The sequence below is a fragment of the Talpa occidentalis genome, unplaced genomic scaffold, assembly GCF_014898055.3.
Source record: "Talpa occidentalis isolate TD23 unplaced genomic scaffold, MPIMG_talOcc4v2.1 talOcc4.16, whole genome shotgun sequence".
NCBI classification, from domain to species: Eukaryota; Metazoa; Chordata; class Mammalia; order Eulipotyphla; family Talpidae; genus Talpa; species Talpa occidentalis.
In genome coordinates, this window is record NW_023601653.1 from 74,455,110 (window position 1) to 74,470,602 (window position 15,493).

The 15,493-nt window shown below is 41.9% G+C and overlaps 1 protein-coding gene across 2 annotated transcripts in view; it reads right to left on the reverse strand.

Annotated features, from left to right (window-relative positions):
- Nucleotides 1-455: 455 nt before the first annotated feature.
- Nucleotides 456-15,493, reverse strand: part of DCP1B (decapping mRNA 1B) — a 47,598-nt gene continuing 32,560 nt past the window's right edge. Inside the window, exons 5-9 of one of the 2 annotated variants that reach the window (XM_037514609.2) lie at nt 13,932-14,067; nt 8,508-8,636; nt 5,928-6,812; nt 3,225-3,470; nt 456-668 (exon numbers count right to left, since the gene is read on the reverse strand). In XM_037514609.2, coding sequence (XP_037370506.1) covers nt 588-668; nt 3,225-3,470; nt 5,928-6,812; nt 8,508-8,636; nt 13,932-14,067 — 1,477 coding nt within the window. In that variant the 3' untranslated portion in view covers nt 456-587. Of the gene's footprint in view, nt 669-3,224; nt 3,474-5,927; nt 6,813-8,507; nt 8,637-13,931; nt 14,068-15,493 lie in introns of both variants that reach the window. The other variant, XM_037514608.2, reaches the window with a different exon arrangement.

The following is a 15,493-nucleotide window of genomic DNA, read 5'->3' on the forward strand; positions in this document are numbered from 1 at the left end:
AAATGAAGTGTTACTGGAAATCTGGGTCATTGGTGGACTCCTAGAACAACTATCCTCTAGAAACTAGCTGTAAATACCTTTAGAAATCATTTCCCTTCAAAGACCGGGGAAAACAAGCCAACTGGATTTTTACAAATGAAAGGTTTACTTTGGTAAGAGAAAAACCTCATTATTTCCAGAGGCTCTGGAAAGGGCTGTGTGGGTTAGTGTGTGTGTGTGGGGTGACACTGCCACCTGGTGGTCGGCATGAACCGTGCACCCAGAGATCAGGGTCGGTTACTGACAGGTCGCCAGAACAGCCTTTCCAGGGAGAGGCTAGTTCTAGAAATGGTCCCAAACATGCAAGGAAAAAAAAGATAATTTAAGTTTGGCATTTACTCTGTGATATGAACAAAGGACTTCTTCTATTCATTCAATTCTTAGCACCAGGTGTAGTGAAGGATGTGATTAAAAAAAAAGTCTGAAACACTTTACTTGATATGACACATACTTTATTAAAAGGCTTCAGAAGCATTGACGGTAACACCGTGTGACATGAAAGAAACTTGAGCTGGAGGGCCTTGAAGCTGGAGGGCCTTAAAATGTTTTCATCTAGTCTTTTTCATGGCTGCTTGTGTCATGCTGAAGAGATAAGCTTCATAGATTATATTTAAGAAGTTGTCATCATTCTGGAAAACAAAATCAAAAGACCCAAGAAATGTAATTCAACTGGCAGAAATGAAAGGCCTCCCTGTCTCGGAGCTGAACTGGCATTCTGACCCTGAGACCCTGACCTCTACCTCTGTGCTCTCACAGCTGCATGTGTGGTGAGAAGTGGGGTGAAGTTCGGGTCACACAGAGTCTGCCGCTGGCTTTCAACGGTCAGTATGTGACATGTCTGTTACCAGTAGCGCAGATGGGCACCCCAGCCATGCGGCAGTCTGGAACAAGGTTCACTCAGGATAAGACAGGGTCTTCTGCATGAAAGACTCAGGTCCCCAGTAGAAGGCAGGATTGGGAGAAAAACGCCAGCGATTCCCCAAGGTATGGCTCAGAGGTTCCTGGGACTGCCCACGGCACGCACACCATGTTTTTTATGTTCTTCTGATTTTACATGCAATGTGCTTCGCTCATCAAGGCCAGTGTACTCCCAAGAGTTAGGGAAAGTTTGGGGCCTTGGCAAGTGGGGCAGCAGTTAGACTGGTAATCTCTGGGCTCTTCTGCCTGGCTCAGGCCTGAGGGAGAAGCATGGGGTCTACTCAGCGGTTTTCTTCATTTAAAATTCTAGTGCCTTCTGCCTCCCATTCAAATCTCTTAAAGCTTTAGCAATTCATCCACATTTCTCATTTCCCCTTCATTCCCTTTTGGCACTCCACACACAGAGTTAGCATTTATTCCCCCACCATGAAAGACAGCAGCGTTTCCCTGCTTTTCTTACAAAGTAGACACAAAGTCCCTCTGTGTGAGTGTGTCCTACCAACAGGCCAAAACTAGAACCAGACTGCCTGGATGGCTTCTGACACTTCATCAAGAAGGTAATTCCCACAATTTGGAATAAAGGACAATGTGTGCACAGGTGGAGGGGGCAGATATATGGTTTCTAACTAGCAACGCCCAGGGACCCTTAGACTTCAGGTGTCCTGGCTCCTGCACAGAACCTCAGAACAAAATGATTTAAGTGGCATGAGCCAGAAGAAACATGGAATTTTTATTTTATTATTTTTTTTTTAAGATTTATTAATTTATGCATACCAGAACTGGGGTACAGCCAGAGGTGTCGGGGGTGAGAGGATTCACCAGAGACAGAGTGGGGAACAGAACAGGCAGACTGACTGAAATACACTGCTGAGGGGAGCAGCGGGCGAGACAGGAGAGGTCTGCTGCGCCATGTGGGTAGCTCTCTGGCCGGGGATCAAACTTGTGCTGCAGAGGCTGCAGGTAGCTTCACAGTGCTGTGTCTTAACCCCTTGTGCCACAAGGGAGGTCCCAAAACATGGATTTAAATGCAAATTTAAGATTTTTTTTCTTTATCGCTCACAGAGAAGTTTCCTGGTGTCTTACATAAGTCTTCAAGAAGTTATCATAAATGGCTTACAAAGGTGGGAAATATTTTTAGCCTGGTATTTATTTATGAGTTAATAAGGCTCTGCAATTTACTGTAGATCTTTAGCAGATTGCTATTCTGCTTTCACACTCAGATGCTGATTTCTAGCCCCCATTTCTTTCATTTTCTCTAAAATGAAAGAGAAATGTTTTTCCTAATACAGACCACTTTTTAAGAAGGATGAGGCAATTGCAGAGGTGAATTCTCTTCTCTGAAAGTCACCTGAAGCTTAAGCAAAATACGACAGAAATTTCCTTTATTCAAAAGCGTTAAGTGTGGTGTCTGCAGTCTATCTAGTTAAAAGCCTATGATTTATTTTGGGGGAGTGCTTTGCTGAGTGGACCCCTTGCAACGACATTCCAGTCACTGTTTGCAGCCCATAGCCGAGGGCAGGGGGAGGAGCACTCTGGGGCCAGACTAGGGTTGAACCCTGGCTCTGCTGCTCACTAGCTGTGTGACCTCAGGTGGGTCACTGAGCTACCAGGTCCTGTCTCTAAAATAGAAAAAGCAAGAGGGTTGTTGCATAAGGATGACATGAGTGAATATATGGAAATCACTTAAAACTGCCTGTCACAAAGCTCTGTGTGAGTGGCAGCTGCTGATATTATTCACAGAGACAAGTCAAGTGAGAGGCCTGGCTGCAGAGAAGTCCCATCATCCATCCTGTCCTAAATAGCAGGCCTCAATATTGTTAGTGAAACAGGCCCCGTCCCAGCCACCACCGGCCGCTCTACCTATTCCCTCCTCAGGCAACAGGCTCGACCTTTGCCTTTTCCACTAAACCCACTTGCTTGGCTGGCTCTTCTCTGTGTCAGCAGTGAGTGCTCTGTCTGGTGCCCCAGGGCCTGGAAGCCTCCCGTGGCTGCTTAATTCTCCAGCACATGCTTCTCCTGGAGAATGGAGTCAGTCCTCCAGATGACAAAATCCGTAAGGAGCAGAGTCTCCCAAGCCACGCTTAGTGTTCTGCATCTCACCTAGCCACAGAGGACAGGAGGCATTGGGTGCAGGCAGAGTGGCTGCACAGTCCTCTTATTCTTGAGGAGTGCTAAGAAGGCATCAGCTAAGTGGTCTTTACCCCCCAGTGGCAACCAAGAGGCCTGCGGAACTGGTAAAGGCAGGAAGAGAGAAGTCGGGCTCTGACCTGAATGAGGTACAGCAGGGCCTCCTGAAGCTGTAGCTTAGTGAGCGAGCTGCCGGCGGTCACGGTGGGCTCCGGGCTCTGTAGAGGCAGGAGGAGGCTGGCGGAGGCAGCTGGTTCTTGGCTTCCCAGGTGCAAGAGCCCATTGTCCCTCTCCTTTGGTGGGGCAGAGGCAGGGTGTGTGAACACCATGGGGGACATGAGCAGAGAAGGAGCCCCCGGGGCAGGGATGTGCTGGGGTGAGATGACCTGCTTGTAGAAAACACACACGCAGAGGGCACGAGTAAGCAGCAACTCACTGAAATGGAAGCGATACGGACACAGAGGCCCTTCCCTTACAGGAGTGACTATAAACGAGTTTAAACAGGAATTGTTCCCAACTCCATTGCTACTAAGCAGCTCAGCACTTTCTGCTCTGGTGAATATTGTCCCCTGGCCCTAAAGCTAGGCCTCTGAGTACCTTATTTTCTGTTTTCTGCCTTGCTTGGCAGCATGCATTGGTCCTGCTGGCTTTTTCCTCAGGTCTGGTTGTCCAACTGTTCTGGCCTCATGGCCAACACCCTCGGCGAGCTGTTGGTTGCACTTCATGGGGGCACCCACGTGCTACCCCCGATTTCTCCATGTGGAGGAATCACTTTGTGCAACCCTCCTGGCCTCACTCACTCAGAGGGAGGCAAAATTATGGGGTTTGCTCCTCCTGGCCCCTTCTTCCTGACAGGATGTGCCTGCTTGGGGAGCTCACACTTTGCTTCTCTGTGCTCTCGTTTTGGGAGCAGGACCCCAGGGGTAGGACGTGCCCAGTTCCGCTGCTGACTTGCTTTCTGGGCAAGTCTGCCTAACTCACTTGCTAACAGACCTGGAACCAAGTTTTCTCATAGCTTTTCCAGTGACATTCTGATCCCTATCTGACTGACTCCTACCGTGCTCTCTCATTTGGTTCTGAGAAAGAAGAACGTTATTTATCAGCCTCCTGATGCTAGAAAAGAACACACGAGAAGGGGGTGTAAAAGCAGCAATCTAGAAGCTGCTGTAATTTTATAATCACTCCCTTGGTATCTTTTTGGGCAGGAATTAGCCTTGAGGAAGGCAGGTTGTTTGTTTCTCTGAACTGCCCCTGTTTGCTATTTCGAGGAGAATGCTAGAACGGGTGCTCCCCAAGGAGGCCCCAGCACTGTCAGGAGGCACAGTGTGGGCTGCAAATGTGCACTCTCCTCCCAGCGCTTGCAGGCTGAGCCCTGAAAGGCAAAGAAAATTGTACACACACTTTACGTCAATCGATTACCCTCAATTCTCCTAGTGTTCAATCGGTTAAGAGATAAAAAGGCAGACAGAAAACAGAGTGGACTCTATTACACTGAAATGAGGACGAGGGCGACAACAAACACTGTCTCCATAGCAGGAGGAGCTCAGGATTGAGATTTTAATACACAACGAGAACAGTGTGACTCAGCGACTCGCAGAGCTGCATGTCTGTGGTCTTTGTTTTCAAAAAAGTGAAAGATTTCTCTGATTTAAGCTACCAGCCAAAACATGACATAAAGCCCAGTGGTGATATATATGCAAATAAATAAGGAGAACTTTCTAATTTTTAAAACCACTGCATTTTCAATGAGTTTGTCTCAATCCAAATGGTGGGGGGAAGCAGTCAGCTCTCCAGATGTTACCCACAGCGATGAAACAGCTCGTGGTTTTTCTCACTGCCCTGTTAGTGTGGAACACAGAGCACCAGCTCCCTTCAAGGATAGGGCTTTTCTGGAAATCAGTCTTTCCCCGTCTCTGGAAATGTGTGTGTGGAGGGGGGATGGCAGTGGGTAGACGGCATACCCTCTTGAACTTCATTAATGATGCTGGTGATGGGCCTCCCCGGTGGCGCAGCAGTTGAGCGCTGGGTTGCGAAGCTGCCCGCGGCCTCTGCGGCGCCGGTTCGATCCCCGGCTGCTCACCAGCCACCGGAGGAGGGTCCCACATGGTGCGCAGACCTCTCCTGCCACCCGCTGCTCCCCTCAGCAGCGTACTTCAGTCCTTCTGCCTGCTCTGCTCCCCACTCTGGCTCTGGTGAATTCTCTCACCCTCCCGCGCTTCTGACTGTACCCAGTGCATGTATAAACAAAACAAACAAATATAATAAATAAATAAATAAAAACATGCCTCTATTAAAAAAAAAAAAAAATGATGGTGTGACTGGAGGAGCGACTGCTATGCCTTCCTGTGGACTTCCGGCACACATGCCTACTGTGGGCTCTACAGGTTGGGGGGTCTGTGTCCGTCATCATTATGCACCCTATGTACACACATGGAGCACAATGCCCAGCATGTAGTAGGTGCTCAGAAATACTGAATTAAAAAACAATCATTTACTGTGGATTGAAATAACAGGAAGAGGCCGGATGTTTGGCATCACAGAATGAGTTCAAAGCAGACTGTATGTTTCCACAAAGCCCGTGGGAAACATCCTGTATCTATGTTTTGTCCTACGTCTACGTCCTCAACCTTGTAACACTGGAAAGACTGAGCTCTACAAATAAAACATCTCTAAAAGAAGGAATGCTCCCAGATTGCTAGAAAGATTCTTCTTCCAGGCAGGAAGTTAAGATGCACAAACATGGCTCTGATACCCTGTTCTAAACAGAATGTCCCGAGAGTAGAGAAACTGATTCTAAATTTCACCACATAATCATATACATTTCCCCCCACCCAGTAGTTTACCTGAAAAAGAGGCGCCTGCGTTTCTGTGCTGGAAGTCTTGTCGATCCAGGATTCCAAGGGTTTCCCTGTTCTAGAGGTCTGTGTGACCACAGGAAACTTAGCTGCCAAAGCTGGTCGATTAGACGCATGCAGCTGCTGTTCCTGCTGCACTATTTGAAGTTTTTTCAGTAACTCTTGAGGAGAGATCACTCCAGAACTGCTGGTCTGATGGCCAGAGAGGGGAACTGTCTGTCTTGGGAGCGTGGATTGTTCTTTTCCATGAAGCTGATGATCAAGTGTTGGCGGTGGAAAAGAGCCATTGAAATACACCAGTGGAGGCTGAGCCAGCCCCCGTCCTGGAGCTGCAGGGGTGGCAGCAGAGAGGGTTCTGCTGAAGTGTGAGGCAGTTGGGCTGTCAGGTGCTGGTGTACTAGGGTGGTATTTACTTGGGGCACCAGGAAGCTTCTCGAACAGGTTCTGAGTTCTGGATGTGCTCTGCACCCGATGAGATGTCCCAATGCTGTGGGGAGACCCCGTCTGGCCAGGTCCTGTAAAAATGTCCCCAACAGAATGGGTGTTCCCGTTTTTGCAGGGCCGGGTCTCAGGCAGCTCTGACAGTGGGTGGAGGTCAGCACCCCTGACCATGAGTTTCTGAATGGCTGGGCAGAGCTGCTTCTCGATGGGGGGTGAGGGCCTTCGGGGTTCCTCATAGGACAGGGAGCGTACAACCCCCTGCCTAACTGGAAGCTTCTCTTGCTGCTGCTGCTGGTGGTGATGGTGGTGATGGTGATGGTGGTGGTGACGGTGGAGAGTCTGAGAACGCTCCATAACTTCCTGACATGTAGCTTTGTCCTGTTTCCCAAAGAGAGCTGTCAAGGACAAGTGTTGGGGTTCAAGGTCAAAGGTCTGGAAAAAATAAAAATGTCGGAAAATGGGTCTACAAACAGTTTAGTAACACGGCGGTGGGGAGGCTATGAGACGTGACTTAGCTAGGCAATGATTTCTCCTATTTACAAAGGACCAATTTGAGAAGATGAAAAAAACTTGTTATAATAAACTTGACAGATTTGAGACTTCTCTTTTTTTCATCTTTTTAAAATTATTATTTTAATTTGGGGGTTACATTTTCACTCTTCCATCAGTGCACGTTTTCCACTTACCCTCCACCAAGCCCCTGTATCAATACCTTATCTACTTCCCTCCCTCATGAGACTCTTGTTTTTATGCCAAAAATTTTCACAGCACTCTCCCCTACCACTGCCCCTCAGTCCTGCAAGACAACTATTTTTAGTGTCTACTGACTGATAAAACAGGCTTATCATCCTTGAGGGGCCTGGGGGTCACAGATTGGGGACCACTCCAGTACAGAATTATATACATTAAAAGGCAAATGATCTCCTCAACTGGAAGTCCATCTAACCCTACGGAATACAAGGAAAGACGGAAAATAAACAGCAATATGAGGATTTCAGAATTCCTGGTAGTTTTTCACAGAAGTATAGAAATTTGGGGCTGGAAAGCAGCATAGGTCATTTAAAATAACTTGATGTTTTCAACTGTATACCAGTAGCTTAAAAAAAAATTACTGGATACGTAAAATCTACCTTAGGCCAATCAGTTACAGAGCTACTTCCTTCTAGCTCTAGAATAGCATATGTCATCTCTATTTCTTTCTGTTGCTTTCTGTATTGCCAGGCTATGAAGACATGAGCTTTATTCTGTAGTCAACATATTTTGGTTTATCATTAAAATTTAAAAATTCCCATGGAAAGCAAACAATAAAAGAAGCTAAGTGATACTTAGGGAAAATCTTCTATTTAAAAAAATTCAATATGAAACTTTTATTAGCTAGTCTTTATGTCTTTTGGATTCATATGCATTTTCAAAATTGATTTGAACCTATCCCTTAAACAAAAAACACTTAAATGAGAAATAACCATAAGAAATGGAAACAGCCACATTATATTTATAATAAATAATGCTATCAGCAGATAAGCAATTTTGTTAATGCTGTACTCGGCTAAAAAATATATACTCACACAAAACTGCTATCATATTTTTTATTTTAGATTGCAAACACAATGATTCAATGATTCATTAGGTCCAAAGGGAATTGAATTCCATACCACTCCTTAGGATAGGAATCCCATTCTACACACACAGTGCCCAGGTTGTCCTTGGGATGAAGGAGGCACCCCGAAATGTGAGACTGTGTCTTGCTGTCTTGGTTGCTCGGCTCTGCATGGCCTTGGGAAACCAAGTAACCCCTCAGAAAATACAGGCCTGACTGGTAATATTCCTTTCACTGCTGACAATTTTATTAGTTTGTTGTTTTTTTAAAATACATTATCCTCTAAGGAGGTCAAGTCCACAAGAGAATAGCACAGAGTGTGGTAAAGGCCAACAGTAAAAAGTTTAATACCTTTTTAGGAAGAGTGAATTATTAATAATTAAACACCCCCTTTATTTGAAATCTCTCTTTTTTGGATTTATCTTAAAGCATTTTTGAACAGTACCAGGCTCTCCCTAGCCTATACTCTGGGTAAAAGATTTTTAAGAATCCCATAGAGACAGTGCAAATGAAAGAAGAGCATTTTGTACCTGGCTAGGCCGAGGTATACGCTGTTGCTGGTTTTCACTGGGCTTCACTGGAATTGGTTTGATGAGATTGGGGTTGTCATAGATGGCAGATGAACTGGTTATCTGTTTTGGCTCAGAACAAGCTTTACACTGAAATTAAAAAAAAAAAAAGGACCTCATTTTTGGTGTAAAAGAAACCTTAGCCTTTTTAAAAGAATGTACCTGTTTATTCTTTATTTTATCTAATTGATAGCTGGCTTTTTTTTTTTTTTTGATAGATTTTCATGTGCAAAGGAAAAATCCCTTAATTTCCTCTGATATGAGCTATATTTGAATGTAAAGAAATTCAAATTTAATTTTTCTTAAATTTAATTTAGGCACAACCCAGTGCCCTAAGATATTACCAACAATATCAGCCTGCAGGACCTAGGGACTCTTAGATATTTGGGTACTAAGGCTATAGATATGCTTAAGGAGCAATAATTTTAAAATAAAAGACTAATGCTTTTCAATGATAAAAAGCAACAGAAACTATTCCTTAAATAACAAGTCTGGAATATAATAGCTATCTCTCATTAACAACTGACTTACAATTGGACAGTTGCATCATCAAAGCAACTAAACCTTTTTGGTCTACAAATCAAAATGTAAAGCTGGCTCATACCACTGATTTAAAAATTACTACCATCATCTTTATTTAATAAATGACTTTTCACATAAACAGAATAATTCAAATCTGAGTGTTCAGAGCCACACACTACAAATTAGAATTTCACAGAGAAAAAGGCACAAGGCAAGCCTCATCATTTCAAATACTGAATCATTATCATACATTAATCTAACCAACCATGCAATTGCTAACACAGTAGGATACATAACAAGAAGAACAGCAATGATGCTTACTGGTGTCTACCTTGTTAAATCATTAAGTAAAACTGAACATGAAAATACTACCTTTTGTACTAAGACTGTCTACAGCATTATTAGTTTCAACTGTAGTCAAGACCACAGGCCAGAAAGTATTTCACGCTGCCTTCTTTTTCCATGGACTGAGCTATTAACACAATCTTGTCTCCCCAGGAACTAAGTTTCCCAATGGGTTTTAAGTTCTTGAGAGGTGGCTCTATTACCATGTTCACAGATTTGTAAAGTTAACCATAAAAAAGACGAATGACTTTCTTCCTTCATTCTTATAATTGGGATGTTTGGCACTAGTAATAGATGGGGTGTGAAATCACTTTATGAGTCATAAAATGTTATTTCTGATTCTTCTTAGCTAAATGGTGGTGGTTAATGGCATGGCTGCATGAACCAACTGGCTTGGCTTTCCAAGACATGGATAACCAATGCAAGAAGATTATAGCCTAAGATTGATAGTCACTTACAACATTTTAACATGAAAAGCTTGAATTTGTCTGCTATTTAAAAGAAAGTGGGTGCTTAAGCTTACTTTCAGTGAATGACCCTTTTTCTATTTCTTCATTGTCCATGTTCAGGGACCTTGAATTTCAAGCAAAGAAAAATGAATTTTTCCCACCTTTGCTATGTACATAATGGGCCAAAAGGCTGCCCTCCTGATATGCATAATCCCCAGATAACCTTTTCTAAGTAAAATTGCTAGAAGCTGTTTTATATTTCACTACAATTATCTATCTATGAAGCCATGCTTTTTATGTAAAAATTGCTATCAAATTGCTCACCATTAAACATCTTCTATCTCAATGGTTTATAGCTCATTTTCCAGTTGTTTAATTTTCTGTGCTTCTCCCAACCCAGATAACTTTAAAATACTTGGGGAAAAACCAGTTTGGGGAGTAATAATGGATTCTTCATAGAGAACTAGAGGCACTTCTTTGAAGCCTCAAAAACTATGTCACAAAATCCCATTTTATCCACATCAACAGATGTATCTATGCCAGAGAAAGTCTGAAAGAAAATACATTGAAAGTTTAAAAGTGGATACATTTGGGTTATAAGATTAAGGCTAGTTTTTATGTTCTTTTTTATACTTTTTGGATTCTTTCATTGGCCATCAAAAGAGACTTAATGTCTTCAATTTTATAAATAAGTCAGAGCTAATGAACAGAACTATTAATTCTTGCCTTAACACTAAAGTCTTTCTTTGAGACCTGAATTGACACTCTTTTAACCCTCTTTACCCATTTTGTCCTCATGCACCCCCTATTGTCATGCCCCTGCCAAGCACCAATTTGTTCTCTATCTCTATGAGCTTGGATTTTCGGTTTTTGTTTTTCTTAGATTCTACATATGAGTGAGAGGATCAAAGCTATTTGTTTTTCTTTGTCTGACTGACTTCACTCATCCTTATCCTAGCCATTGACTGGCACTTAGGTTGCGTCCATCTCTTGGCTAATGTAAGTAATGCTGCTGTGAATGTGGTGGCACAGATAACTTTTGGAGTTAGCATTTTAATTTTCTTTGGATAAGTACCCAGAAGTGAAATTGCTGGATCATATGGTGGTTCCATTTATAATTTTTTAAGGAACATCCATACTGTTTTCCATAGCGGCTGCACCAATTTACATTTCTACCAACAGCACACAAGGATTCTTTTTTTTTTCTACATCCACACTGACACTTGCTATTTCTTACTTTTTGATAACAGTCATTCTCATAGGTGTGAAATGATATCTCATCGTGGTATTTTTTCCCCACCACCATCATTCCTTATATCCTCTGCCCTTCCCTCCCCCCCTTAACCTCAGAACCCTCACAGAGTTTATTAATATCTCCTAGTTTTTGTAAGTATTTTATTTTATTAAATTGTCTGCTATTAAATGTCCAGTATCTGTTTATTGTTCTGACTTGCTTTACTATACATAAATGGCCGCATTTCATCCTTCCTTATGAATGAATAATATCCCATAGTGTGGCTATACCACATTTTTGCTTCCATGTCCCAGCTATTGTACATAATGCTGCTGGAAACTCTTTAGAACTCAGTTTTTTTGCATTGATGGTTCATATTCTTTGGATAGATACCAAGAGTGGAATTGCTGGGTTGTATGCTTTCCATTTTTCGTTTTTTCGAGGTAAGTCCAGACTGCTTTCCAAAATGGTGGCCGCAGTTCACATTCCCACCAACAGCATCATAGGCTTCTCCCTCTCTTTGATCTGCATTTCTCTTATGAGGATTGAGGTTGAGTAATTTTTCACATACCTGTGAGCCATCTGTATGTCTTCTTTGTAAAAATATCTATTCAATCCTCTGCCCACATTTTAATAAGATTTGAAAAATTTTTGGCTATTAACCAATTAACAGATACATGATTTAGAAATATTCTGTCCCATTCCGTAGGTTGTTTTTTCATTTTGTGGATGATTACCTTTGCTGTACAGAAGCTTTTTAGTTTGATGTAGTCCTACTTGTTTATTTTTGCACAAAGTAGTCTTAAAACACAAAATAGTCCATTTCTGAATACCCAGCTCTGCATATGATAGATCATTTGTGGCCCTGGTTCTTTTCCTCACTGAGCTTTGGTAATTTTATTATTCATTTACATCTCAACTAGAAGCCTACTAGTGGACCTATACAACACAGAAGGTAGGAAGGTATTCTCGCTTGCCTCTCTCTTGTTTTTGCAGCCAGAGACTTGAAGGAGACACGTGGAGGGGAGTCATGGAAGAAATACTTGGAAGAGAGCCTCCCTGATGGCGCAGGTGGTTGAGCGCTGCACTGTGAAGCTGTCTGCAGCCTCTGCAGCGCGGGTTCAATCCCGGCCGGTGGGCAAGAATCCCACATGGCGAAGCAGACCTCTCCTGTCTCACCTACCCGCTGCTCCCCTCAGCAGTGTATTTCGTCAGTCTGCCTGTTCTGTTTCCCACTCTTTCTCTGGTGAATTCTCTCATCCTCCCGTGCATCTGGCCTGTACCCCAGTTCTTGTATAAATAAATCAATCTTTGAAAAAAAAAAAAAAGAAATACTTGGAAGACGATGTGGGGAGGCTGCTCCTGGTCCTCGACAGAGATAACAGTGTTATCTGTCCCAGCTTTCTCAGCCCTGCCTAAACCCTTTCTTGTGGTCTCCTGCCAAAAGGTACTTTAGAGTTGTGACAAGTTTTTGGGTCTTGAATCATGGTGGCCCCGATTCAGGCCAGGCCTGTTGGCTGGGCATTCACTCCCAGGGGAAGGGTAATTTTCAGTTTTATTAGGAATATCCTTTCTTTTCTTCTCTATGTACACTAATTCTACTTAAAAATCTATCACACTATGAGTATGCTTCCTTTGCCTTGGTGCTCATGAGTGGCCAAATCCCTTTCACTTTGTGTACCCCTTAACATTTTGGGGTCCCTGGGTACTTGTCGGTCACACGCTAACATTTCCTGTTATTTAGGTATAAGTATTTCTTCTCAGTTTTCTTATATTCTTTTCACTTTGCATTTTTTAACCATGTAAAACATTTATTTTTAATTTTTATGTAGTTGAATTAGTTGCTTTTGGGTTTTGAGATATAGTTAGGAAGATTTCCTTTTTCAGAATTACAAAAAAAAAAAAAAATCTATGCAAGTTTTCTTCCAGTATTTGAAAGGTCTTATTCTTACATTTAAATTTCTAGTACATTTGGAATTTATCCTGGTATATGGTGCGAGGGATAGATTCAAATTTATATTTTTCTAAATGGCTGCCAATTGTCCCCAAATCATTTATTTAAAAATCCATGCAATAACTAATTTGAAATTTTCATCCTCATTATATCCTAAATTTCACAGATGCTGGGGTCTCATTTTAGACTTTCTCACAGTCCCATTGGTTTGACTGATTATACATCAATATTATCAATACCATACTATTTTAAGAATCTGGACATTATGTCTTACTATCAAGTAAGTACAGCTTACACTCCTGTTCCACCCACTGAATAGTGCTTTTTTTGGCCAGGGTTTTCCCAGATAATCTTCCTTGTATGTTTTTCTGTATGAGTCTTATAATCGACTTGATGGGCTCCAGAAAAGAAAAGAAACCAGCTTGCATTTGTTCAGGAATAGTTGTGCATTTGTAGATTAATTTAAGGGAAGTAAGAGTTTTAGTTCTATCTTCTTACACAAGATCAAGAAAAATATTTCCTCCATATTTATATATCTTTATATATGTCTATATATCTTTCAATATATTTAAAAGTTTTCTTCATAGAGGTTTTGCTCATTTCTTATTAATTTTATTCCAAAGAATTTCATAGTAATTTGTTGCTACTATAGTTGGAGTCTTCCAGTAAACCTTCTGATTTAATACTATTTGTATATATGAAGGCTATTGATTTCTCAGCTACCTTTTAATCTATTTAAAAGCAAACAGCATTCTTTAGTCTACTAAACGCAAATAAAGATTTTATTTTTCATATAATTTTATTAAGTGGCACAAATAGCACTAAGTCTCAATGAGCATAGATCTACTGGGGGGATTTAAGTATGCATTCCAAAAACTCACCTTAGTATATTCATCTTTGGCCTTGGTGAGCATTCGTAAGATATCTACTTCCTTGCCCTCTCCTGAATTGAGGATCATCGGGGAGATTCCTGCTCCAGCTCCCTGATGGGCTTTCAACTGTTCATATTGAGTTAGGCTAGAAAAATAGAGGTGAAAATTTCAACACAAATGGTTTTTTAAACTACCCAGTTCTCACCAAGTTGTTTTTATCCTGATATAATTGTATTAGAAATAAGACTTGAGGATCTGAGAATATATCTTGACTGCATATTATGAACCTAGAGTAGGGGTGGGCCAACTATGACCTGCAGGCCAAATCTGACTCACCACCTGTTTTTGCAAAGCAACAACCACAGCCAGGCTCATTTGCTTAAGTATTATGTGTGGCTGCTTTCACACAATTAATGGCAGAGTTCAGTAGCTGTGACAGAGACCCTATGGACTTGAAAAGCCTAAGAGATCTCATTTTTTTCTGAAAACTCTTTGTGTAGAGCAGTTGAGAGAATTCTAATTGCTGAGGAAACCTAATTTAGAGTTCTCAAGCACTGAGCAAACTGCACGGAAGTTGAGAATGTCCCCCTCACTCCAAGTTATCTAGAAGTCAAACAAAAATTGATTGCAGCACCTCATATCCTGTAGTTCTCTGGCTAGAAACACATAGAAGATTCCATTCTAGAAGACAGGGGCATTAAAAACAAACAACAAAGAGGAGCGCCTTTTGTTGTCTTGAAAACAATACAGAAGACAGATCAAATTGTTTCTGTAAGATGGCGAGGTGATGTTGAGAACAGTATTTTTTCCTTTCAGTTGAAATTCTTTTATGATTGCCATGAAGTTTATGGAAAAAAGACTAAAGAACTTACTAAGAGATTTAATTCTAACCAAAGAAGGGCAAAGAATCCATGCAAATCAGTTGCTTATTACTAGGGAACAATCAATTTCTTGCCCCAGTTCTTAAGTAATTACTGCAGAATGCTAACAATTTTAACATGATCTCTTGGCTGAGCTACAGGGTATTTTTTTATCTATATGAAATCCTGCTATTATTATCCATTGCACAGTTTACAATTACATGAATGTTCTAGGAACTAGTTGTTATGATGGTAAATACCAGTTTGAACACACTTAATCACCACCTGCAACTTGAGCTAGTTACCTAAAATTTCCCAAGGTAGATTTTCAGAAATCAATCTTACTTATAAAAATGTGTTCCCCATATTTCATTTCTGGGGGTCACTTTTTAGTCGTTTCATTGCCCTAGGATTTAAAATGGGAAAACGGTTCTTTAGCAGATGGTGCTGCTTTGTCAAATCTGTGTGGGCAGCATTACTATGTGCTCTTCTGAGTCCAGTCTCTGGCTGAGATACAGCACATGTAGGAAACTCATTTTATTTGAGGCTCTAAACCATCCCCAAAATAGCAGGGAAATAACTGCTTCATAGTGAGCAGCCCTGGGGCTCAAGAACTGATCAAAGAGTTGGGCAGGCACAGAGTCAAAGAGGAGACAGCCAGCTCACCTGGGCTCTCTTTCAATGCAATCAAGAAAGCCAAGAGTGAGGAAG